Raw genomic sequence first — 24,615 nt, 5'->3', positions numbered from 1 at the left:
CGGTCTTTGATTTGATGTCGCACGGTGACCTTAGGGCGTTCCTGCGGCGGCCATAGAACTTTCAAGGCAGACGCAAGGCGACCGCAGGGGGACCACAGGGGGGCCCTAAGCCGAACGTGCGGCTAGACGGACGGTAACGAATGGGTTAATTTTTATATATATATATATATATATATATATATATATATATATATATATTTTTTTTTTTTTTTTTTAACCAGTTCTTTTGTTTCGGCTTGTCGAATTTCTACGGCGAACGTAGAAATGAAAAAAGTTATAACTCCGCGTTATAATTCCACGGCGACCTTACGGCCTGTAAAATATAGCCAAACGGCGTAGGGCCACCCTGAGGCCACCTCAGTTTCTCTGTGGCCGCCGCACGTTTCTGTCAATTCAGAGGGCGTACGGCTGCCTTATCCTCGCCGTAGAGCAAATGTGACTGAGGCCTAAAGTAGCGATCGACACACGAGAGATGCTTTCACGAGGACTTCCACCGACGAACTGAATGAACAAAGTGCGAAGATGCGGCTCGAACAGGTGGGGGAGGCACGTGAACAAACATGAACGCTACATTGTGTTCGGTTTTTTCAAATGTATTAGGTTTTTAGGGCAAAATTCTCTCGAAAAAATTGTTCGGATTTCAATTTGTTCAAACAATGGGGCGTTCGGATTCTGGCGGCACCACGGTATATTATAGTTATAGTATATTCAGTTACATATATACTGGTATATTTTTATTTCAGTTAAAAAAAGAACTGGTATATGTACCCACTCGTTGCCGTCCGTCTGGCCACACGTTCGCCTTGGCGCCCCTCTGCGGTCGCCTTGCGGGCACCTTGCGTCTGCCTTGAAAATTCCATGGCCGCCGCAGCGAGGCCCTAAGGTGACGGTGCGACATCAAATCAAAGACCGTACGGCACCCCCACGTTTTCGGTCCCCACAATTTATAAATACCCCGTGCGTCTACCCGAAAAATAAAAACATATGGAACTGCTACATTGTGTGACCATGGAAATACTGCGGCCGCCATATAATCGCTAGTGGCCGCAGATTTTGGAGCCCCTACGGCCGCCATGGCAAATGTGACAGGCCTAATTTGGAATATCCATGATTACCTCAGCCCGATGCGTTTGATGAAAGTGATTGTGGTTCTGGGGGCATCATGTTTGATGAGCTGCCCTGGGGGCAGCGCTCTCGCAGAGTGCGCGAGCGATCGGAACCCAGGCCGGAGCTCGAGCCTGTGTGGACATTTGGATGTGGCGATTGTACCAGTTTACATACAATACACCGCCACCGAAGGTCATTTACTCATCTTATTTTACCTTAAACATGGGGAATTTCAGTTGAAAGTGGGTTTTCTTGGGGTCCAGGAACGGATTAATTCACTCCATTATTTCTTATTGGGAAAATAGTTTGGGAATCGAACTTTTTGCAATCCAAACAGCCTCCTGGAACGAATTCAATTCGGATTCTGGGGGCACCACGTACTGGTATGTTCCGAACTGTTATATTTTTATTTCAGTAAAAAAAGAACTTGTATATATACCCACTTGTTACCATCCATCTGGCTGCACGTACGCCTTAGGGCCCCCCTGTGGTCGTCTTGCAGGCACCTTGAGGCGACCTTGCGTCTGCCTTGAAAATTCTATGGCCGCCGCAGGGACGCCTTAAGGTCACCGTGCGACAACAAATCAAAGACCGTATGGCACCACCACGTTTTCGGTCTCCACAATTTATGAATACCCCGTGCGTCTACCCGAAAAATAAAAACATATGTGACTACTTCATTGTGTGACCGTGGAAATACTGCGGCTGCCGTATAATGGCTAGTGGCCGTAGATTTTGGAGACCCCACGGCCGCCATGGCAAATGTGACTTAGGCCTTAGCAACGGTTGCTTGGTAACAAATTTACCCTAGCAACGGGCTTTTTAATCCTATTTACTACATTCGGAAAGGTTGGTGCTATGTTACAGAACATCAGAACTATCAGTAGACATGTATAAAAGACAATTAGTGTCATCAGAAAACAAAACAACACAATAATTAGTCTCACCACAAAACAAATTAGCGTTTGTTTTGTTGCTAGGTAATGGATAAACAATACCAACTGTCTATGTATATATTTATCCTCTATTTGTAAATGATGCTTCTACTTCACATTGCCTAATGGCCTACAGAAGAGCAATGTTTTGGGTAAATAATCTATTCAGGTTGTCATAATTGTTATAAAAAAGTAACAAAACATTAAATATTTAGTTGCTTAGTAACCTATTTACCATGGCAACCATCTGAGTACACATAGAAGACTACCTGTGAACATGGGATTCACTCAACTCATTAACTCAACTTAAACATAACAGTCTTGTTATCAATAGAAGACCTTCTTCCTGGAAATATAATGAAAGCAATGGTATGTTACACCATACATGAAATCAAAACATTGTTGCTACACAATACATTCACGGTAGCAACCAGCAACTAGCAACTGTCAATTATGTTGTCACCTTGGACTTTCTTTGGACCTTCACCATAGCATTAATCATTGTCACAATCTCTCCTGCATGTGCAGTTAACAGTGCATTGCAAGTGCGCTCGTACACATTTGCAGTCTCTACACCTGCTCCTACATGCACACTTCAGCAGCTCTGGGAAGGATGCACTGGCTTCTGGCAGATTTGTCCACAGGGGCTTCCACTGTTCTGGGGAAGTCCATCCCCACTCAGCAGGAGAGGGTAACTGGTGATATGGCATGGTAGTATGCCCCCAGTAGTGCCCACCTTGCAATACTGCCCTCCTGATATGTTGCTGTAGGGCAGCCTTGGCGGGAGGAAGGGCTGACATCTGACGCAATTTGCATGTGAATAGAAGCTTCCTAACTTCGTTGATTGAGGTACATGTTGATGTCCTGTCATAGAGAAGGATACTGAAATACTCCAGGGAAGCTTCTGTTTCTTCAGATATTTGCTCTGGTGAATCGTGCAGCTCAAAGAAGGCTCTAGTGAACTCATCATGTGTTTCCCACACTTTCCATGCAGTCTTCTTTCCCACTTGGGCAAACTGGGATACAGTGTCGCAGCCTGTGAAAGCGGAAACACCAGAAGTACTAAGGATTTTTGTGGGCCAAGTGATGCACATATCTCATGAGCCGGGATGAAGTGAAAGTCCTTTCCACTACCGAATGCAATCCAGAGTTCTATCTTCCTAGCTGCTGTACAGCCGCTACCGCAAGCACAACCACATCGGTATCCACTGATCGAACAAGGATCTTGTGAAAGCTCTGCATGACAGCGTCAGCAACATGTACCATAATCCTGGAATCTGCTTCCTCGTGATTGCAGAGAGCAATGTTGGTCGTGTCTCGTGCAGGTACACCGAGTACAGTATCACCATCGGTAACAACAAGAGGCTGCTCTGCTGATGCACTTGCTATCAGTTCATTGTTCAGAAGTTTAAACAACTCCATCTTGTTGCTGTTCAAGCGAAGGAACTGCTGCCAGTTCTTCGGTATGGGGCTGGACACCTCCACACGTCTCCGTTGACTCGGGCCCGTAGCACGTTTTTCTCTGGTCTGTGCCTTTAGACTGTTGTCGAAGTATTGATCCCAGACAATATCTACTCGTAGAGCCCGATTTTGCTCTCTTTTGATATGTGGAACAAACACCTTTGCAGCGTACTCGCCAAATGCTTTGCATCCTCCATTTAGAAGAATGTTCATGAGTACAGCACCATCCATGATGCTCACGTCTGTGTCTGACCTTACATCATGTGTAGACTCTACATTTCTTTCAAGGCAATCTATGAGATCGGACTTCTTCCCTGGCAAGCGTAATATAACTGCCCACAGGAAGAGAGAGATGGTGGAAATGGATGATTTTCGTGGCTGAAAAAATTGTCCAAGTCACCGTCTCTTGTCTGACATGCAACATACAGCCTTGTGAAGAGAGAGGATTCACTTTTGCGAAGATTGACCTGTGCCCCTGTTTTTTGGACCTTGTTGCTTGTTCGTTGAACAGTACTACCTTGTTCCTGGTGATGGTGGCTGTTATTGGCTTTATGTTTGCCCCGAGGCGCTCGTCCACAAACGTTGCATACTGCTCTTGACTCTTTGATTGTTTTGTGGTGAGGCACTCGATCGACTGCTGGTCCATTATGTCCTTTGAATGCAGTCTCAGAATGTCCTCGCTTTCTTCCTCAAATGGGCTCCCCATGCCCTCAATTACATTTGCCAGTGCATTCACCTGTTTAGCGAGTAGCTTCTGGGTGGCATCAGTTTGCTCATGATGGTTTCTTTGGCTATCACTTTTTCTTTTCCCTACCATGGATGACTCAAATTCAGAATTGACGCGGACAAGTTCCGGCCCTGCTACTGCCCATCGTAAAAGAGCGTCGGCATCCTGTGTCAATCCAATTATTCCCCCTTCATCCTTCATCACGCCGTTATTCTGCTCATGGCCATGGTCAATAGTGATCAGGGAGAATTTTCGCTGGGACTTGGCCATGACGAACTTGCCACGCTGGAATTCCCGGGCAACATCAGGATGGGTTCTATCAAGGCTACACATATCTCTCACGTGAACTGACATCCAACGGGTGTAATGGGTGTCGTTGAGACTGAAGAACCAAGGTGTCAATTTAGTGAGTGTATCTACGTACAATTCAAAGTCACCCGTACGCAATGAACGCACAAATGCTAACACAGCAGTTGCCGTTCAAGACATGCGAACCAATACAGGCACTGTGGACTTTTATTCTTCCGCCGTGTGCACCAAAGGCTGAAACTCTCTGGAGGACTTTGTGGGTTGGTTGTGAGATACACATCATATGCCTTCTTCAGGAGAATATATAATGCACATGCAATGACTTGGTGTGCATGTCGAGTACGGGTGACATGGGATGCCTTCAGGAACGATTCCACAATGCCAGGAGTGGAAGTTCTGCCTCTTGGAGAGCTTCCACCCAACCACTACCTTCCACCCAATGACCCAAGACTTTGTTGCAGGTCATCTCAGTGTGAAGTCCCCCAAGAAATATGACAAACTTGTCCTCACCATACAGCTTGTCCATAGACCATTGTAGCTGTTTCATGTTGGCAAACAGGGGCTGATCAACACATATCACTGGAATCTGGCCAGGGTTGACATGTTGCACAGCTGCCTGAATAACTTCAAAACAGTGACGCAACGTCGAGGGGGTGCTGGCCTCCTCAGCAAAAAGGGGCAGCATGGCATTGATGGATGGTGAGATGTCTGGTTCTGCTATTAGACTGGCGTGGTATGCTGCCCAAGATATGTTAGACTCGGAGGATATTTCATCTGCATGCAGATTCTCAACATGACTCAGCCAGTCATATTCTTTCTCCATCTCTTTGCTCAGAGTGTTGCAGGAAGATGTCAGGTTACCAGCAGTGAGTGGAACATAGACATCGTTCGATGGCAGACGTGTAGGCTTTATTTCACTGAAAGCAATGGGTAAGTCCTTCACCATTCTTTGCCCCTTTAAAGGTGCTATTGAATGGGTGAAACCACGGTTGGTGTCATCATTCGTGTTGCTCTCAGTAGTAACATTCTGGAACAAGGACAAACTTGTGCCGTGAAATGATCTGGTGGAGGTGGCTGAGCTTGGAATGTGGTCAATATTGTCCGCCGCTGCGGTGATAAACTGACCTTTCTGGATCTGGGGAGGACAGACTGTGCCAATCTGGTGATAATACTCGCAGACATTATTTCCTAATGATGTGATTATATCCATGATACGATCATATGAGGCTGACACACCAAGGGCAAAGAGGCTATCAACCAACTGCCGTTCCCTGGTTAATGCATGGGCCTCAAGTCTCAAGTAGACTGGTAGTGGCGTCTCCCCATCTTTGTTGTGATAAACTTGCGGTACTTTCCCATATTCCCGGCACCTCTTGATGCAGCTGAACACAAACAGCTGAGCAATGGTGAGCACTGGTTGACTGAGGTTTGTGTTGCTTGTTTGATCCTTAATATTTGACCGATTGATGAGCATGCTGACTGGTGACGAAAGCGACTGCGGCACTGATTCCACTTGACTAGTCTGGTCAAACGACCCTGAGAAAGTCACCTTTTGCGTAAAAATGTCACGTCAGATCGTATCGGCTATTTGAGTCATCATGACACTCTGTTCATTTCGATCAGTCTGATATCCTTGTCGCAGGACAGTGCCTATATCATCCTCATAGGCCATGAACACACCCCTCCCTTCCTTGTAGGCTTTCATACCTGGGAGATGCATGAAAATTCGGTGTTTAAGGTGCATACTATTTACTCGTGACGTAACAGCCACACCAAGCTGATCCAGCCTCTCGGTGTATAGCTTGGAAAGATCAGCAAGCCTGAACACCTTAATGTCCTCATCTTGTCTCCTCTCCTCTATGTAGGATATCAGCTCCGCTAATGCGATGCCTTTGCATGTTTGATCACTTGAGGTACCTGGCTCCTGCGGGACCATTCCACGTGCTCTGTTGTACAAGTTGGTGAGGCATCTTGTATGATACTTTTCCTCAAGGGCAATAAGGTCTCCTGCACTTAATTTTGCCAGAAGATCCTCATCTTGGAGCTCATGTGCACACTTCCGCACACGGAAATCTACTTGAAATGTGGAGACTTCATGAAGTTTCTCATTTGTTTCCGGTTTGGAACAAAAGAAGCACACAGGGCTTTTGCTGTCTACAGGTATGTGGGTATGTGCTTCTTCAGTACTGCTTCATGTGAAAATCCACTTAGAAGTTGTTGCTTCTTCATTAGATTTCCGCTTCCGCTCCTTGGCACGTTCCAGTTTACTTTTACCAAACTTCAAGTAACAGGATTTATGCCACTTTGCATTCTGTTCCTTAAATGTGGACTCCACACCATTTCCATGGTCCAATCGTGTGACATCTATTTGTACTGGCATGCAGTGGAGTTCATTAAATTGAAGGATGTTCTCAGCTATGGTCTTATAACCTGCATCAGTGGGACATGTCAATTGTTCTTTGCTGTCGACCTGACAAAGGACACATTTAGACTAGTCAGTTGTGAGGGTATCTGAAGGCGAGGGGCTTGCCATTTTTAAGCATGCAGGGGTAGGTTAGTTGACCATTACCACATCTTCCACCACCAAATAGAGGCGATACATACCTGCACAGAAAAAAAACAAAATTCAGGGATATGATTGAATAAATAATCAACAGGAGCATGCATTCATCGTTTATTATTATTGTCCTCTACAAATAGGCAAAAATAAGCGAGAGGGGAATGCTCAGATGGTGATACAAACAGGGAAATATGTTGGCTAGCCGAGCTTATGAAGCCTTCTGCAGTGAACAATTACTCCAGAGTAATGTTAGCATAAGGAGTAAAATTTTAGATATTAAAATACATTATGATTGTTTTGAAAAATTAGTCTGCAGACATCCTATATACTGGTTGCTAAGGAAAATATGTTGCCTAGCAATCATTTTAAGCCTTTTGCAGTTGACAATTGCTCTAGAGTGATGTAAATATGACGGGTAATGTTATAGATAATAAAATACGTTGTAATTGATAAGTAAAATTGGTCTGCAGGCATCTTTTGTGCTAGTTGCTAAGGAAAATATGTTGCCTAGCAACTGAAATTAAGCCTTGTGTTGTTGATAATTGCTCCAAATTGATGTTTATATGAAAATTGAAGTTGTAGATATTAAAATACATCATAATCATTTAATAAAATTGGTCCACAGTCATCCTCTGTGCTGGTTGCTAGGAAAATATGTTGCCTAGCGACCATTGCTATGCTATATACAGTTCACATTGGCTCCACCCCTGAAAACGTTTAGAATGTTGTGTTGAACATTTGTGCAAAGTTTCATGCTTTTTTCACAATCTGAACAATTTTTTCACCCTTCGCCTTGACTATTATGTCATAACTACTTTAAAGCTTTTGAAATACGATATAGGACCCCTTTAAAAGCTCTTCTGGCCATGGGAAGAGGGAGGGAGAGTGGAAGGGGGGAGAGGAGGATGGAGGAGGCGAGGGTTGGAGAGGGGAAGGGATAGAGAGAGGAGAAAGGAGGAAGGAAGGAGGTGGGTGGAGGAGGGTGGAGGAGGGTGGAGGAGGGGAGAGTGGGAAGAGAAGAGAGGGGAGAGTTGAGGACTTGGTCACATTTTACATTATGTGGAATTTCCATCCCTGCTCATCTATATATGTCTTTGTCTGTCTGTCTGTCTGTCTGTCTGTCTGTCTGCCAATCTGTCTCCCACCGTGAAATACGGAAAATGCTCCTAGGAGAGAAAATTATTCGGTAACAGTTGCTTCAAATTAATCCAAGCCTACAGGAAAATTATAATTTTACTGAGCGGAAAAAAATACAAACCTACAGGAAAAAAAAAAATACAGGATAAAAAAATTGAACCTGGGCAGTGTATAAGCTTTTTTTCTGTTTGAAGAGATATGCCACGATATCTTTGCTGTTAAGAAATGTGTTGATTTTGGAATTTGACACAACTCTATCAATGTACATATATATATATATATATATATATATATATATATATATATATATATATATATATATATATATATATATATATATATATATATATATATATATATATATATATATATATATATATATATGAGCCTGGTGTTGGCACAGTGGTTAGGGCAGCGGCTTGGGATCCAAGAGGTCCTGAGTTCAAGCCCCGTTGAGCCACTGAATTAATACACCAGGGGGTTGACTCAGCCTGTCATCCTTCCGAGGTCGGCGAAATGAGTACCAGTATACTGGGCCGGTGTATACCCCGGTTAAAAGAGGTGTACCATATCCCTGTGTCGTAAGACGCGACCAGGGTTGCGTCAGGAAGGGCATCCGGCGTAAAATATGTGCCAAATCACTATGCGGATCATAATGGATGATCCACTGTGGCGACCCCTAACGGGAGCAGCCGAAAGAAGAAGAAGAAGATATATATATATATATATATATATATATATATATATATATATATATAAGAAAACGAGCAATCAGAGATTGCAAACCCTCACCAGGACTTTTTTTGAGTGGTGTAATTTTATAGGTTTTAAGGGTAAATCCAATATGGCTGCCAAACCATGTGACCAATGACATCATATCTGTGAACCTTTTGTTCCTTATGGACAGGCGGTCACACTTGTAAAGTTTCACCTGGATTTGTTCAGCCACTTCAGAGAAGAAGATTTTTGAAGTTTTTTTTTCTCAATATGGCTACCGAATCACATGACAGATGAAGTAATGAAATTTTTTTTCTGTGGAACGAACATCTTATCCCTCGAGGACCCTCAAAAAATTTCATACTGATCAGATGTGGCGTTCTACGTATGCAATTATGATGTCATAATGAGGGCACCTAAGATGTAATAAAAATCAAGCTCATTCCCCCATGAGTACTTGTTATGTGCCCAGTTTCAACTATTTCCTTGGTGCGGTTTCAGAGATACAGAGGTTCAAAGTTTTTTTTCGTTCTTCCAATATAGCTGCCACACGACGTGACCTTTGACGTCATAATTATCATAAAAACATTCGACACGAGTAGTCGCACAAATGATGAAAAATTCGTCTTAATCCGACCAGCAATTGTGGAGAAAAACACAAAAGTTATGTGTGGACAAACAAACAAACAAATAAACCAATGTCACCCTCAGGGTGACCCGTATCTTGCCAAAAGGTGACCACGTGTGACTTCTTTAAGGTCACACTGAGGTGAACAGAGCTGCTATCCACCAGGAGCGACTCCTTGAGGAATATCTGCCTACGCGAGATTCCGATGAGAATCGTTCTACAGAGTAATCATGAAAAATATGCTTTTGCCTCATAACGTCACCAAATGACGTCATCATCTCTCAAGCTTGACATAACTAGAAAGCACTCATCGAGGTGTTCAATTTGAGGTACTACGCGATATGGTTCCTAAAACTTGAAAATTTGACCTTGGGGTCAAATATGTTTGACCTCAGGCGCTAACCATGAAGGTCAAGGCCAATCGCCACCAAAAATCATTTAACAACTTAAATACTTGGATAACTCAAAAGTACCCAAAACCCTGAGGACCCAAAAGCATCAAAAGACCCCAAAAACCCTTTTAAAACCCATTAAGACCCCTTTTACCTTTAAGACCCTTTAGACACTTGACACTTCAAATCCCTTCACCACTTAGACCTTTTATACCCTTTAGACCTCTCCAGTCCTTCAAGTCCCTTTAGACCCCTTAGACCTTAACACCATTCAGACCTCTTGACCATTTAGAGCTTGAGACCACTTGGAGTTTTTTATTTATCTATAATTCCAGCAGTGTGTGTGTGTGTGTGTGTGTGTGTGTGTGTGTGTGTGTGTGTGTGTGTGTGTGTATGTGTGAGACCGCTGTTTCTCGACAACCACTGGTCCAATCTAATTGAAACTTGTCAGGTATATTGCTGGGGCGCTGTGGATGTGCCTTTTCAAGGTTTGATATTAATCGGACAAGTGCTTCCCAAGTTATGGCCATTTATTTACCAACCAATGACAGGACATGTTGCTGCGTGGGCGTGGCCGATGGGGAAGAGAACCTCAGCCGCGTTCCCCATTACGGGTTACAACGTACGGACTTCCAGAAAGTGATGACTTTGTGTATTCTAATAATTTATCGATTTCTTATGCGCATTTATAGATAAACACAATGCCACAATGCAGTCGTTTGCGAGAGCGAAGGAACGGCCTGTGTAGTTGTTTGAAACTTTTTTGTTTTTTGGAGTTTTTTTTTTTGTTTGTTTTTTGCACGTACGTTTTTTTTCTCTCTCTCTTCTCTTTGTGTTTTTCCTTGCGATGACATTGCGAAAAGGCAAAATACGTTGGCGCTAATTGAATAATTGGGCATTAAAACTAAATTGCGAATAATCGTAACTGCGATATGCGAACTTCCGGGCTACACACGTACGGGCACGCGAGAGCGAAGGAACGGCCTGTGTGGTTGTTGTTTCTGGCTCGCTGTTTGAAAGTTTTTTTTGTTTTTTTTTGCTGCACATATGGCCACGCACGTAGGGGCACCTACTATTATTACAAATAAATATAATATCACCAATATTACAAATAAATTTGGACAATGGAAATGTTTGCATTATGATTGGTGTAAATCATGACAACATAGCAAATCTGTGATGTAAATCTCTGTAATGACATGTGGAGAGGCAAGCATAGCGAGCCAATCTACGCTAGTGTATACATATACATAATAATACACTGGTTCGTCCATCTGTTTGCGTGAAACAGTCCTTCCGCTCATTAAAGGCATCATTCGGCCGCCATGTTGGTTTTGTGCAACTTGGCAAATATTTCTTTGGAGCGGTCATATTTACAATTACCATGCCCGCCCTCCCTATAAATTTCCCCTTCAATGTAAAACGACTGATGGCATTGTTAAAATGATCATCATACATCGAAAGGTTGGAGCTGATTGTGTCACGGGCCTTTGTATTGGTATTTGCCTCATGCCTCAGGCCTCTTGTATATGTATCTGAGGTATATATCCACGGTCGATGTATTATACATGCACATCGGCAGTGAACATATTTTCACTTCAAACACTACGCAGCTTATTTATTATTTTATTTTTGGGAGTGATACAGGTAGCCAGCCGTCTGTTTCCGATTATTTTCTCTTTAAAAACTCGACCGTGTGAATACCAACCAGAAAACCCACGCCATGAAAGCCTACATGAAAGCCTATGAAAACCCACGCCAAACCTTTCCATTGTTTGTTTTTAACAATGTGTAAAAAGCAAGTCGCTGAGGCAGGTGCCTCCGTGCATTGGTGGAATGTCTGAGATGGCGATGAGACGTGCTGGGACTCCCTCACACCTGCCACCAAAATGACGCTTTGAGCCCGAGCGATCACCGCACTGGATGGGGGTTGTTATCCGTGCAGACGCTAATTGTCCCGATCACACTTCATGTGGACTAAGCCGTTTGTATAGTTGCCAACATTGGGAGAAAAAGTATCCGCGGTGTGAGGGAGCGAACCGTCCGAGGAAATGTGCAGTTCTGGGAGGAGAGGGAGGGGGGGGGAGGTTCTGATAAATCTGTAGTTGGGGTTCTTACAGAGGGGTGACTGGTGAGGGTCTTGGAGAAGCGTGTCCCACACAACACCCTCCCCCCCCCTCCATTTCCCCAGGTAGGGAGGTTTTGTAATCCAATATGAATCGAGGATTGGTGCTTTCATCATGTAACATGAACTAAGGTACTGACCAATATGAACCGAGGATCGGTACTTTCTTTGTGTGAAATAAACTAAGGTACCGACCAATATGAACCGAAGATTGGTACTTTCATTGTGTAAAATGAACTAAGGTACCAATTTGAACCGAGGATTGGAACTTTCATCATGTAAAATAAACGAAGATACCGACCAATATGAACCGTGGATTGGTACTTTCATTGTGTGAAATAAACTAAGGTACCCACCAATATGAACTGAGGATTGGTACTTTCATAATGTAAAATAAACTAAGGTACCGACCAATATTAACCGAGGATTGGTACTTTCATAACGTAAAATAAACTAAGGTACCGACCAATATGAACCGAGGATTGGTACTTTCATCATGTAAAATAAACGAAGGTACCGACCACTATGAACCGAGCATTGGTACTTTCATCATTTAAAATAAACTAAGATACCAATATGAACCGAGGATTTGTGCTTTCATCATGTAAAATAAACTAAGGTACCGACCAATATGAACCAAGTATGTGCTGCGATATCTTTGCCGTTAAGAAATATGCAATTTTTTTTTTTGCTCTTTCAATCAGTGCAAGAAAGGCTTTGTTTTTTTTTTGGGGGGGGGGGGTTCTATCGTGGTATTTTTACCATGGGCTTCCCGCTCATCCTTGATATTTGTCTGCGAAGAACCAGCCATGCATCATCATCATCATCATCATCATGGTATTATAATTGTTTATCTGTGACAAACAGGTATATGACATGAGAATGTGACGAACCACCTTCTTGAAGTCCTGCAAGGATGAGTGCGATAGAAAAGCCTCGGGCAACCGACAGGTAAGAGGATCGAACTCGGCAGGGTCAATGGGAGTAAAAAATATATAGACTCAAAAAGATTGTGGGGGATGACATGAGAAGGTGACGAACCACCTTCTTGAAGTCCTTTATGGATGAGTGGGATAGAAAAGGCGCAGAAAGGCGGTGCAATGATGAGTGGGATAGACGTATATAGTGTCTAACAACAATGATTATTTATTTGATTTTGTTACATGCTTATTTGGTGTTTGGTATCGTTCAGAGTATCTTTTTGTCAATTTCTCTTCCTCCTTTTTTGCAATATAAAGTAAAGCTCGGTTTTATACAATTTTTACAATTCCACTTTTTTTTTTAGAATGTACTGTGCAATGTTAAGCTTGACCAATATTGACATCTCCCACAATGAAGCTAAAGCACACGGTCTCTTTCTTCCACATTGCAGGCAGGTCGGTGGTCTCTGTCATTTATTGCCTCCCATTTGGTGTAGCTCCCTCTACTCTTTCAGGTATCCAACCCTCCTCAGCAACTCGAGGATGCGTGTGTTCTTTCGGTAAAACGATCCTGATTAAACTTCTAAAATCCAGGCTGATTGCACACCTCTCTTTTAGTCCTCACTTGTCCTGTCTGTGTACCGCCTTTCTGCGCCTTTTCTATCCCACTCATCCATAAAGGACTTCAAGAAGGTGGTTCGTCACCTTCTCATGTCATCCCCCACAATCTTTTTGAGTCTATATATTTTTTACTCCCATTGACCCTGCCGAGTTCGATCCTCTTACCTGTCGGTTGCCCGAGGCTTTTCTATCGCACTCATCCTTGCAGTACTTCAAGAAGGTGGTTCGTCACATTCTCATGTCATCCCTCATTATCTTTTTGTGTATATATATACTTATTTATTTATTTTTTACTCCCATTGACCTTGCCTAGTCCAATCCTCTTACCTGTAGGTTACTGAGTTTCTCCCCTTCTCTCTGTTCGCTTTTTTTTCTGTTCTGTTCATTCATTCCTTTATGGTGCTCAACTGATGCCTCACTGTCCAACTGTCAGTTCATACCACCAATCACCAAATGTTTTGATGAGCTCCGATCTTGTAAACAAACAAAAAACAAAACAAACAAAAACAGAGTTAAAGAATAATTTCCAGGACACAGCCCAAAAAGGAATCTTGTCCAGATGAGCAAAGTGAAGCAGTGACTGCAAACGAGATCATCTCGATTGAGAATGGTGAAGTACATACAGGGTGACATCATGCTAAATCTGAGTGAGAGGAAAAACAAATGATACCAGGAATGTAGGACAAACATGAGGTATCGAGGGGGAGCAAAATCCAACAATTCTAAGACCCTGATGACTAATGGAAGTTGTCTTGTTTGGAATCGATTGTTGTCATTTTATGCTCATTATATTACAGATACCATTTGCTCGAGATTTGCAATTATTATTGCATCAATTATTGTCCTGTTTTTTTAAATATTGTTTTATGGATGTCTAGAAGGACCCATCTACTCCATTGAATATGATTTCAGTTCTGACCTGTAAACATATCAAGTTTCGCCAGCAGGTGAAAACGTTTTTCATGAGCTGATGACAACAACAAAGTCACTTTTATTGCATTAAGAACATTTTAGAAGGCCTCTGTGCTGATATTGTATCAACAGGTTGGTGGATTAAAGGACTAACCAAGTACACCAACAAAAACGTAGACGATATCAAATAAAATGACGGTAACAAAAGGTATCATAATTACTAAGTAGTTTTGCAGGGAAACGACAAGATCAGGGAAGACAGTCCAACTGCGCATCTGATGTGACATGTCCACCACATGACATTGTCAATGCTTTTATCAGTACTTGCACAAAAATCTCTGAAAAGGGAGATGGTGGGTGAATCTCAAAGGGTGACCATGCATGGCGTGACACAGTACACGGGCCTATATGCTCGGTGTACCAACACTGAGTTTTCAGTCTGCTGGACACGGCTCCAGGAGCGCAGCAAACAGGAAACGGGAAGGAAACCTCGCGTCAGAGTGAGTGCTGGAGTGGCCGGGCGGACCCCGTCTCCTGTGCTCACCGTGTCCTGCCTTTTTCGTTGTTGTTCTTGCGATAAACACGACGCAAAACTTTTGCTCAAGTATCTCCCACCATTTTACTCTCTCTCTCTCTCCAGTCTGGTTTGTTAAGATTAACAAATTTTACGCATTTTTTGTTTTCAATATTTAGCCAATTTTGCACAGCATCTTCAATGAGTGATGTCCAGCCGTCTGAGACACAATGACTCACCTCCAGGGCCAGCTTGGTGAACAAAGATAGAGGTTTGTGTGTTCAAAGCAGATTTCTTTTTGCATCTTCTGGTGACCTGCTCATCTCACCTCCAGTACCCAAATTGCAAGATCTTGCAGCAGATGGAACCATGAGCATGGGTAAGTCGGTATCCCCTTCACTTTCTTTGAAGGATTAAAATTTGTAGATAATTTCCTAAAATTTACGAAATTCCTATCGGTTTTACCTGATACTAAAACGGTTATTGATGAATGCAGTTTGAGTCATTAACCATGAAATGTTTCCATTTGTAAATGTTTCTTCTTCGATCAACAGCACCCTGCAGGCTTCTTGAAGCTTTTGCTAATCAGCTTGAGGAGTACAATAGTTGCACCTATTTTCTCCCAGATTCATGTTCTGTTTTGGGGATCACGGCGAGGATTGACACCAAAAATTGTGAAATCGCTGAACGGTCATCTTTATAGGGCTGTAGTGTTCATTCGGCCGGTGTCTTATTGTTTGGTATTATTTTTCTGGTGCTGATGATATAACAGATGTTGTACAATAGACAATCGTGTTCACATATTCCTTCTGGAACTAATGCTTATTAAAAGCCTTGATATGCTGCAGAGAGTCAGGAGTCGAGGAAAGAGCATGCGCCCCTAAGCCCGCCACTCCGAGAAAGAAAACCCAAACCACCGCTCGCTCCAAAACCTCCGCCACCCAAACGGCCACCCGTTGCTGAGGTCAAACCTCTGCGGAGCCAGGGCTACATCATGGGCCGGGTACCAGCAGAGACCACTGAAAGAAGGAGCAGCGAGGGCCGGGAGTGGAAGCTGCTTATGAGGTGATCAAATTTATAGACCTTGTATTTTTTTTAGATACCATAACGTCACTATTTTGACAAAACCTACAAAACTAAATTTGCGATTAAAAAAAATGTCTTACTGTCAATTTATTTTAATTTTAAACAATGTCATTAAAATTAAAAAAAAAACATTTTAATTTTAAATTAAAAAGAATAAATTAAATAACTTAGATAATGTCACTGTCAATTCAGAGCTGTTTTTTCATTGCACCCAATTGGACCATATAACTTACTCACCGATGATGCAAATAATCCTCACCCTTTTGTACTCTTATGCAGTGGAAATTGCTAATAGTTTACTATCCATCGGTGTGAAGTAATTCACAACCTTTTATACCCCATGAAATACGGTGATGAACCATACTCTTTCCAGAGCATCAGCGCTGCCAAAGCAGTTCGTCGACAAGGGTTACACTGGGGAGTTTGACACCTGCCTTCCCAGCGTTGTTTGTCTGAACTCTGTCCTTTTAAATGATGAGCATCAAACAAGCACGCTGCATGGACCATCTTTTTTTTTTCAAGTCCTTGGTATGACATTGGATGGAATTTGAACCACTGACCTCCTAGACTCGGAGCGTAACTCTCGAACCATTACGCCACAGAGTCTGGTTGTTGTCTGAAGGTGGGGTGTAAAACTTTACCACCACCGTTATGTCACCATGCAGTACAAGTTGTTTAAAATATGAGCTCCTCGATCTTTAGACCCAATAAATATGGAGTAATTTAATGATGGAATTTGACAGAGCGAAATAACATGCACATGCTCCTTTGCTCTTATGTCAAAATCTTAATGAACCACAAAATAACTCTTATTGTTGGTATCGAAATAATGAAGAGTCATTTCCTTTATGAAAGGACACTCAAGGATTCCTGTGGCTGCCACCCACGGAACTACTATATTCTGTCGGCATTACACGACAACCAGAGACGCGGTTAACAATGTAAGAGGCATGAATTTAGAATTGAGCTCGAGCAAAAGCACACAATGGCTTACCCCTTGGATAATCACTGTGAGATATCTTTTTATCGTTCAGAAGCAAATTATAGCAGACAAGATGATCAGCTTAACGGCATTTGTTAAAGGACAGCGTATTCCTGTTTGCACAACTCTAACTGAAGAGCACCAAAAGTATAGGGAGACATCTACGCAGGTGTTGTGCAATTTTGAAAGAAGAACGTTCAAAAAAGTTTTGGGAATTCTAGAATGTTCGTTGGCAACCTCGGGTCGTGGTTTATTGCTCATTATAAACCTTACATGTGTGCTTGTTAAAAAGCCATTTGGTTTATTAATCTAATACTGTTGTTTAAGGGTATAATGTGGAAGTTTTCTGTGCCATACAATAAGGGAGCTAACTAAAATTGAGCATCGAGGTGTCATTAATATTTTTTTATATAAAGAAGGTGTCGGCTCCAAATAAACCCATAACTGGTGTATAGTGAAGGTGAAGGCAGCTGACTTTAAATGTGAATGCACACACCTTGAAGCAGAACACAATTCAGAACGACCGGAACATGTGACTGACCGACCAACTGTTGCTCCGGGTATTAATCATAGAGGATTACTGAGTTAACGGCACAGGGATATCCACAAGACTTGGTGAAGCACATTAAGACGGCATTTTCATCATTATCCACAAATACTTGGGAATGCTGAAGGTCTCGACAAAATGGGTTCCACGAAACCTCAGTATTCTGCATGATCGACAGCAGCACAGCTGGCAATATATCATGACCTTATCAAACTGTTCAACACAGATCCAACTAACTTTATTGCTTGTCTTGTGACTGGGAAAGAAATATGGCTTCACCATTGGGATCCTCAAACAAAAATGGACTCCAAGCTGTGGTGGTTGGAATCCAATTACCAGACTACCAGATCCAATTACGGTGGTGTAATGATTGGAGCATCTGCTCAGACTGGGAAGGTCAGGTGTTCCAACCCTGACCGAGTCATACCAAAGAGTTAAAAAAAAATTGGTATCTGCTGCTTCCTTGCTTTATGTTCAGTATTTAAAAGGATAAGTGCACAAACAGTCCCCAAAGGTTGGCATCCATGGGGAGCAAGAAATTCCTCCAACAGAAATCCCCCCGCTGTGTGCGGTGAGAAAGGCGGCACCATTGTTGTGGTGTTGCTGGTACCCAGAGTGCCCCGAGAAGTGGCGGCATCTCCTACAAGCTCAGTGGCTGTGTTTGTCTCTTCTAACGGTCCTGTGGTGTCTCGTGTATATGTGTGTGAGGCAGCTCCACTACGAGCCTAATATCTTGTTAAAACACATCAACCGCCCCTCAATAAATTTTTTATCTAAAACTTTCAGCCAGCAAGATCATGGTCTCAATAGTCTGAGACACAAGGGTATCCTCTATGCCTCAGGAATCTCCAATCACAAGGGAATATTACACAAGAGTTAAGAAAATTTTTTTACAGGTCATTCAGGACAAATGCTGAGGAATGTTGGCCAAAGGTGTTCTCCTTCACAAAAACATGCCTATACACAATACCTGTGTTGCACAGACTTCCATTCCTGACTGGTCTTGAGCAACTGAATCACCCTCCCCACCAAGTCAAAAATAGCATTCCTTTCCTCTAGTAATTCTCTGCAGACTACTGTAGTAGGACCTGTTACCACCTATAGTATATGAGAGTAGGACTCATATACTATAGTTCTAACGGCAGAAATTTTGCCTGGGTACCTGCTCCCCATGCAGCCTGGACCTGAACCAACAGTGATGACTTTATTTATTTGTTGAAATTTGATGTCCCACCTGTTTGACAGCTAATTCAATAATGACGAGGACTGACTGAAGCAATTGAGACACAGCTGAAGAAGTAATCGAGAAATTCTGTTTTAATACAGTGGACAATTTGAAGGCCAAATGGAGCACGCACGTTAGAAGTCGAGGGACACTGCTGAAAAATAGAAATCAAAGTTGGCGTGTTTTGGACTATTATCATCTTTTGGGAGAATATCATTCTTAATACATTTGAATACCTCTCGCAATAAGGCGCTGATGCATTATTACAGCTAAAACTGGGGGGTTTGTAGCAAAGATTATATTTTTTGCACCTGAGAAAGTGGAGAAGTTTCTGTCAACTTCGACTCTGGCTCTGCTATACTGTACCGGACGGCATCAGCTCACATGTCCTAAAAACCTGCTGTGCTGATCTTGCCGATCCTCTGTCTAACCATTTCACCCCATCACTTGCCCTCGGTCGTCTTCGATATGCTTGAAATCGGCCAACATCACTGCATCACATAAAAAGGTGCAATAATGGATCCCCTTAACTACAGACCTATCAGCTTACTTACAATCATCAGCAAGGTAATGAAATCCATCATTACAGTTGATAGGAAATCTTTCTTTTTCTCCAACAATCTCATCTCAGGTCATTAATTTGGATTCAGACCAGATCACACCATCTTGGACATGCTGCTTCGACTCACCCAACAACAGTGGAGGCCCTCACGGTCAGCCATGAGTTCAGGGCTGTCTCTCTGGACATATCGAGCTTTCGATATAGTCTGGTCAGGCTTATTGTCAGGCCAGATCAGATCTGTGACTTGCTACAGGTATCATGTAAACCTGCATTAACCTGTTTCATGGTCGGGTTGTCGGCGACGAAACAGTATCCCCCCACTAGTTTTTTCTGGTGAGGAGGGTGTAAAACAAAACCTGTCAAGGGCAGAGGATCTTCTTACGAGCCAATGGCCATCCATATCTGGTGCCCAATTGTGTCTGCGGATGGCGTCCTGCAGTTGAATTGCTTCTTATTAGGAGTTTGGTGGCAGGATTTGCACTCCAGCCACCATAAAACAATTCATTCCGCAAAACATACCAAAAGCAAAAATACATCTGAAAACACACTCCGTGGGAGTACCTTCTGTGCAGCTGCTCTCCGCAGGGCAGCTCACCAGATGACGGGATTGGGGCTAGGCCTTCAGGACCCCCCTCTTTGATGATAGGAGGAAAACCATAGGGTAACCTTCCTGGGTCAGATTGCAGTTGTGTGTGTCTGGGTGTTGCTGAGGTGTCGTCCATCAGACGGTGGTCTCCTTGGGTTAACCTGAGGCGGTTCCTTCAGGTGGGTGCCTGCAATGTCCTATCCCGAAGAGAGGATGATCACCTGTCTCTGTTATCATCTGAGCTCAAACGTTTGGATATTGGTAGTGCAGCTCTCTCTGACGTTCGGAGACCGGATTGCAGTGAGATCATATCAGGTGGTTACATCTACCATTGGTATGGTCACTCTGATGGTCACCATGCCCATTGGTATGGTCACTCTGATGGTCACCATGCCAAAGGAGTTACTGCAGCTGTGTCCAACAAGCTGACTCCAATAATAATTGAGGTAACACCGGTCAACGAGCGTATTATGAGACAAAGGATTCATCACTCCTTGAGTGTCATTTCCCTGGTCTCTGTGTATGCTCTGACTGAAGCGAGTGATCTCACCGTGAAGGACGCATTCTATGCCGCCCTCGAGTCTGTGGATGATCAGTGCCCCAGACGAGATACACTTCTAGTCTTGGGATTTCAATGCGTCGACTGGAACTGATAGGGATGGTTATGAGTCGTGTGTTGGTCCCCATGGATCTGGAATTGTGAACCTAAATAGCACTAAGCTCCTTGACTTTGCAAAAATCATGGACTTAGGTTGGCTGGTTCATGGTTTCAGCGCCCACAGGCTCATCGCTGGACATGGTATTCCAATGCTGGTGGTGTGGCAAAGGAGATTGAGCATGTCCTCGTTGATGATCCAGAACTGTAGGGTCTACCAGAGTGCTCAGTTCCTCAATACTCACCACATGCTTGTTGTAGCAACTCTGAAGTTTCAGCTTAAATCCGGGACAATGGTACCATCCCAGCCTAAGCTGGATGTTGGCAAGCTCAAGGATGTGAGGGTAGCTGAGGAGTTTGCGAACAGGCTGAGTTGGGATTTGGGGACTCTGCGTGCTTTTAGGAATCCGGAAAAGAGTTGTGGAGTGCCTTTAAGACCACCATCCTTGTTGTTCCTGGTGGATGTCTTGGAACTCTCTGGAGGGCGAAGAAGAATTTTGTCTCTCAAGGGGCATTGAATACCATTGACAGGAGTTGCAGGGCCAGGCTGAATGGCAGAGCTGAGCTGTTCAGGGAGCTGAGGCGTAAAACTGTATGTGTGCTAAGGGTGGATAAGGAGGCCTATGTGCGAGGAATCTGTGAAGGGGTCGAGCATCACCTGTGGTCAAGTGATTATTTTCCTGCTTACAGGAGAATTCACACATTTCGTTCCTCCAAGCCTGTCCCTCGGTGTACTGCAGTTAGAGTGGAGGGTGGTGGGCTTTTAACAGAGTAGTCCGAAGTGAAGGCCCGCTGGGCCGGTTAAGGCCCAGTCACACCTTGACGTTTTAGCCAGCAATGGCAACGTATCAAAATGTATGTAAAACGCTGGCTTATGCTGAACTTTTGATGTTTTTTTTTTAAAGATTCGGACGTATTCATAACGAGTTGGTCGTATGCATAACATATTAGTAACGGACACAGAATGTTTCGTTGTCTTATAGATAACTTATACCACTGAATGCTTAGCCTGTTGTCAGCGTTCACAACCTATGCCCAACGTTAGTCTAACTTATGCATAGCACGCTGCACATATCGCCGACGATCACGTGGCGTAGCCTATTAAAAAGCTGCCGCACAACGATTCAAATCATAACCGCCGGAGAAATGGAAGTGTCAACATCGCAGTCACACCTTGGCGATCTTGCCAGCATATGCCGACCTCGGAAAAATGCCTCTAAAACGCTGTCGCACGTCGAATACGGTTTGGGTAAGTTTGATATACGTGAATAGAACGCTAAAGTACGCTATCATACATCATCGTAAGTGGAGTACGTCTTGTACTTTTAAACGTGTTAAACATTTTACAACGTACTTGCCGTTTGCCTCACACGTTCCGCATGCGATGGGAATAAGTTGTACGCACGATATGCGAACGTTGGCACACGTCGACAAAAATTACTTGTAAGTTACTCATAAGTCGAAACACGTCAAGGTAATGGTTAGTGTCAGTGTTCCAGACTCCCTGGTTTTTTTTGTTTTTCCTTCGGTATGACGGTGATGTTGACACTTCGATTTCTAGTGCAGTTATAATATAATATAATTAATAGGCTGCCGCTCAACGATTTAAATCATAACCGCACTACAAATTGAAGTGTCGACATCACCGTCATACCGAAGGAAAAAAAAAACCAGGAAGTCTGGAACACTGATGCTAACCCTTACCTTGACGTGTTTTGACTTACGAGTACCTTACAAGTAACGTGTGTCGACGTGTGTCAACGATCACGTAACGTGCCTACAACACGTTACTCATAGGTTAGAAATAAGTTTCGGGTATGCTAAACATTACGTCGACGTGTTTCGACTTATGATTAACTTACAATTAACGTGTGTTGATGTGTGTCAACGATCGCGTAATGTGCCTACAACACATTACTCAAAGGTTAGAAATAAGTTTCGGGTACGCTAAACATTACCTCGACGTGTTTCGACTTATGATTAACTTACAATTAACGTGTGTTGATGTGTGTCAACGATCGCGTAATGTGCCTACAACACATTACTCAAAGGTTAGAAATAAGTTTCGGGTACGCTAAACATTACCTCGACGTGTTTCGACTTATGATTAACTTACAATTAACGTGTGTTGATGTGTGTCAACGATCGCGTAATGTGCCTACAACACATTACTCAAAGGTTAGAAATAAGTTTCGGGTACGCTAAACATTACCTCGACGTGTTTCGACTTATGATTAACTTACAATTAACGTGTGTCGATGTGTGTCAACGATCGCGTAACGTGCCTACAACACGTTACTCAAAGGTTAGAAATAGGTTTCGGGTACGCTAAACATTACCTCGACGTGTTTCGACTTATGATTAACTTACAATTAACGTGTGTTGATGTGTGTCAATGATCGCGTAACGTGCCTACAACTTATGGCCAGCGTTATGCGGAACTTGTGAGTCATACGCTGGCATAAGTCGTAAAAATTCAAGCATGCTAAAATTTGAGGACAACCGCAAAGTACAACGATGAAAGCCAGTGTACTACGATGTATGACAGTGTTTTGCAGCGTGCTCTCAATGTTTCCAAAACTTACCCATAACGTATTCGACGTGTGCCAGCGTTTTAGACAATTTTTTCAAAAATCGGCATAAGCTGGCTAAAACGTCAAAGTGTGACTGGGCCTTTACTTCAAGTGGCTGCACCAGCCTGATCCACCAGCTGTCCAGTTGGATGTCAGGGGTGTTACTATCCTGATTGCTGACCCTCCAATCAACTGTGATCCACCTTCATTTGTGGAAACACAGGCTGCAGTGAACTGGTTGAAATGGGGTAAAGCTCCAGGGATCTGTGGCATCCATGCTGAACTTCTCAAGACTGGTGGAAATGCCGTACTCATGTCATTGCATGCAGTTCTGTGCTCTGCCTGGAACACAGGGATCATCTGAATTGACTGGCAGAGGAGCCTTGTTGTCCCTCTCTGGAAAGGGAAGGGTGATCGCCAGGACTGCAACAACTACCGAGGGGTGATGCTGCTCTCAGTGCGGGGCAAGGTATTTGCTTGGAAAATTCTTGATAGGGTTCGCCACCATCTGCTTGAGCACCAGCGTCCAGAGCAGTCAGGCTTTGCACCAAAGAGGTCAATGATTAACTGTATCATTGCTCTTCGGGTCCTCACTGAATGCAGATTAGAGTTTTGGCAGGGGCTGCTTGCAGCCTATGTTGATCTCTGTAAGCGTTCAAACCAGTGAATCGGGATGCCTCTGGAGGATTCTTGGTCTTCGTGGGGTGCCACCAAAACTGAACAATCTGATGTCTGAACGATACACTGGTACTGAAAGTGCTGTGAGATGTGGTGATACCATCTCTGACTTTTCTTTATTGCTGGAGTTCCTCAAGGGTGTGTACTGGCCCCCATACTTTTCAGCGCTTGTATGGACTGGATTCTGGGGAGGATTTTGGAGAGATCAAGCTGCGGTGCATGGTTTGGGAATGCTAAGATCTCTGACCTTGATTTCACAGATGAGGCAGTCAGCTTTGCAGGGACTCTGGATATCCTTTTGGGGCCCTCGAGGAGTCTGAGCCGCTGGGATTACGGGTTTCCTTTGCCAAAACTAAGATCCAGGCTTTCAGTGGCATCTTGGATGCTGCTATCTTGTCTGTACGTGTTTGTGGTGAGTATGTTGAGGTTGCAAAGAGATTCCCTTTCCTTGGCAGTGATATTCATGTCTCTGCTGGCTGTGAGCCAGAGGTATATAGATGTCTAGGTCGGGCCTGGGGAGTCATGGATTCACTGGATCATGGGGATCCAGTCCTGCTGGAACCTGTGTGGGAAGATGAAAGTCCAAGTCTTCAGGTCCTTGGTGCTTCCAGTCTTGCTCTATGGATGTGAGACTTGGACTTTGACCAGAGATCTGA

General features: G+C 43.5%; 2 protein-coding genes across 5 annotated transcripts in view; one reads left to right on the top strand and one right to left on the bottom strand.

Moving 5' to 3' along the window:
- Positions 1–224: 224 nt before the first annotated feature.
- Positions 225–24,615, bottom strand: part of LOC147008723 (uncharacterized) — a 66,590-nt gene continuing 42,199 nt past the window's right edge. For both annotated transcript variants that reach the window (XM_085863844.1, XM_085863846.1), the window contains 2 exons: positions 13,967–14,112; positions 225–7,143 (listed from right to left, as the gene is read on the bottom strand). In XM_085863844.1, coding sequence (XP_085719970.1) covers positions 4,901–6,013 — 1,113 coding nt within the window. In that variant the 5' untranslated portion in view covers positions 6,014–7,143; positions 13,967–14,112 and the 3' untranslated portion in view covers positions 225–4,900. The remainder of the gene's footprint in view (positions 7,144–13,966; positions 14,113–24,615) is intronic.
- The window catches only part of FGD5 (FYVE, RhoGEF and PH domain containing 5), a 133,669-nt gene continuing 124,070 nt past the window's right edge, over positions 15,017–24,615 (top strand). For 2 of the 3 annotated variants that reach the window (XM_085863842.1, XM_085863841.1), the window contains exons 1-2: positions 15,064–15,444; positions 15,914–16,130. In XM_085863842.1, coding sequence (XP_085719968.1) covers positions 15,435–15,444; positions 15,914–16,130 — 227 coding nt within the window. In that variant the 5' untranslated portion in view covers positions 15,064–15,434. Of the gene's footprint in view, positions 15,445–15,913; positions 16,131–24,615 lie in introns of all 3 variants that reach the window. The other variant, XM_085863843.1, reaches the window with a different exon arrangement.

The sequence above is a fragment of the Eptatretus burgeri genome, chromosome 18 (assembly GCF_056783735.1).
Source record: "Eptatretus burgeri isolate ZD-2024b chromosome 18, Ebu_testis_v1, whole genome shotgun sequence".
NCBI classification, from domain to species: domain Eukaryota; kingdom Metazoa; phylum Chordata; class Myxini; order Myxiniformes; family Myxinidae; genus Eptatretus; species Eptatretus burgeri.
This window is presented reverse-complemented; position numbering and strand designations above follow the sequence as displayed.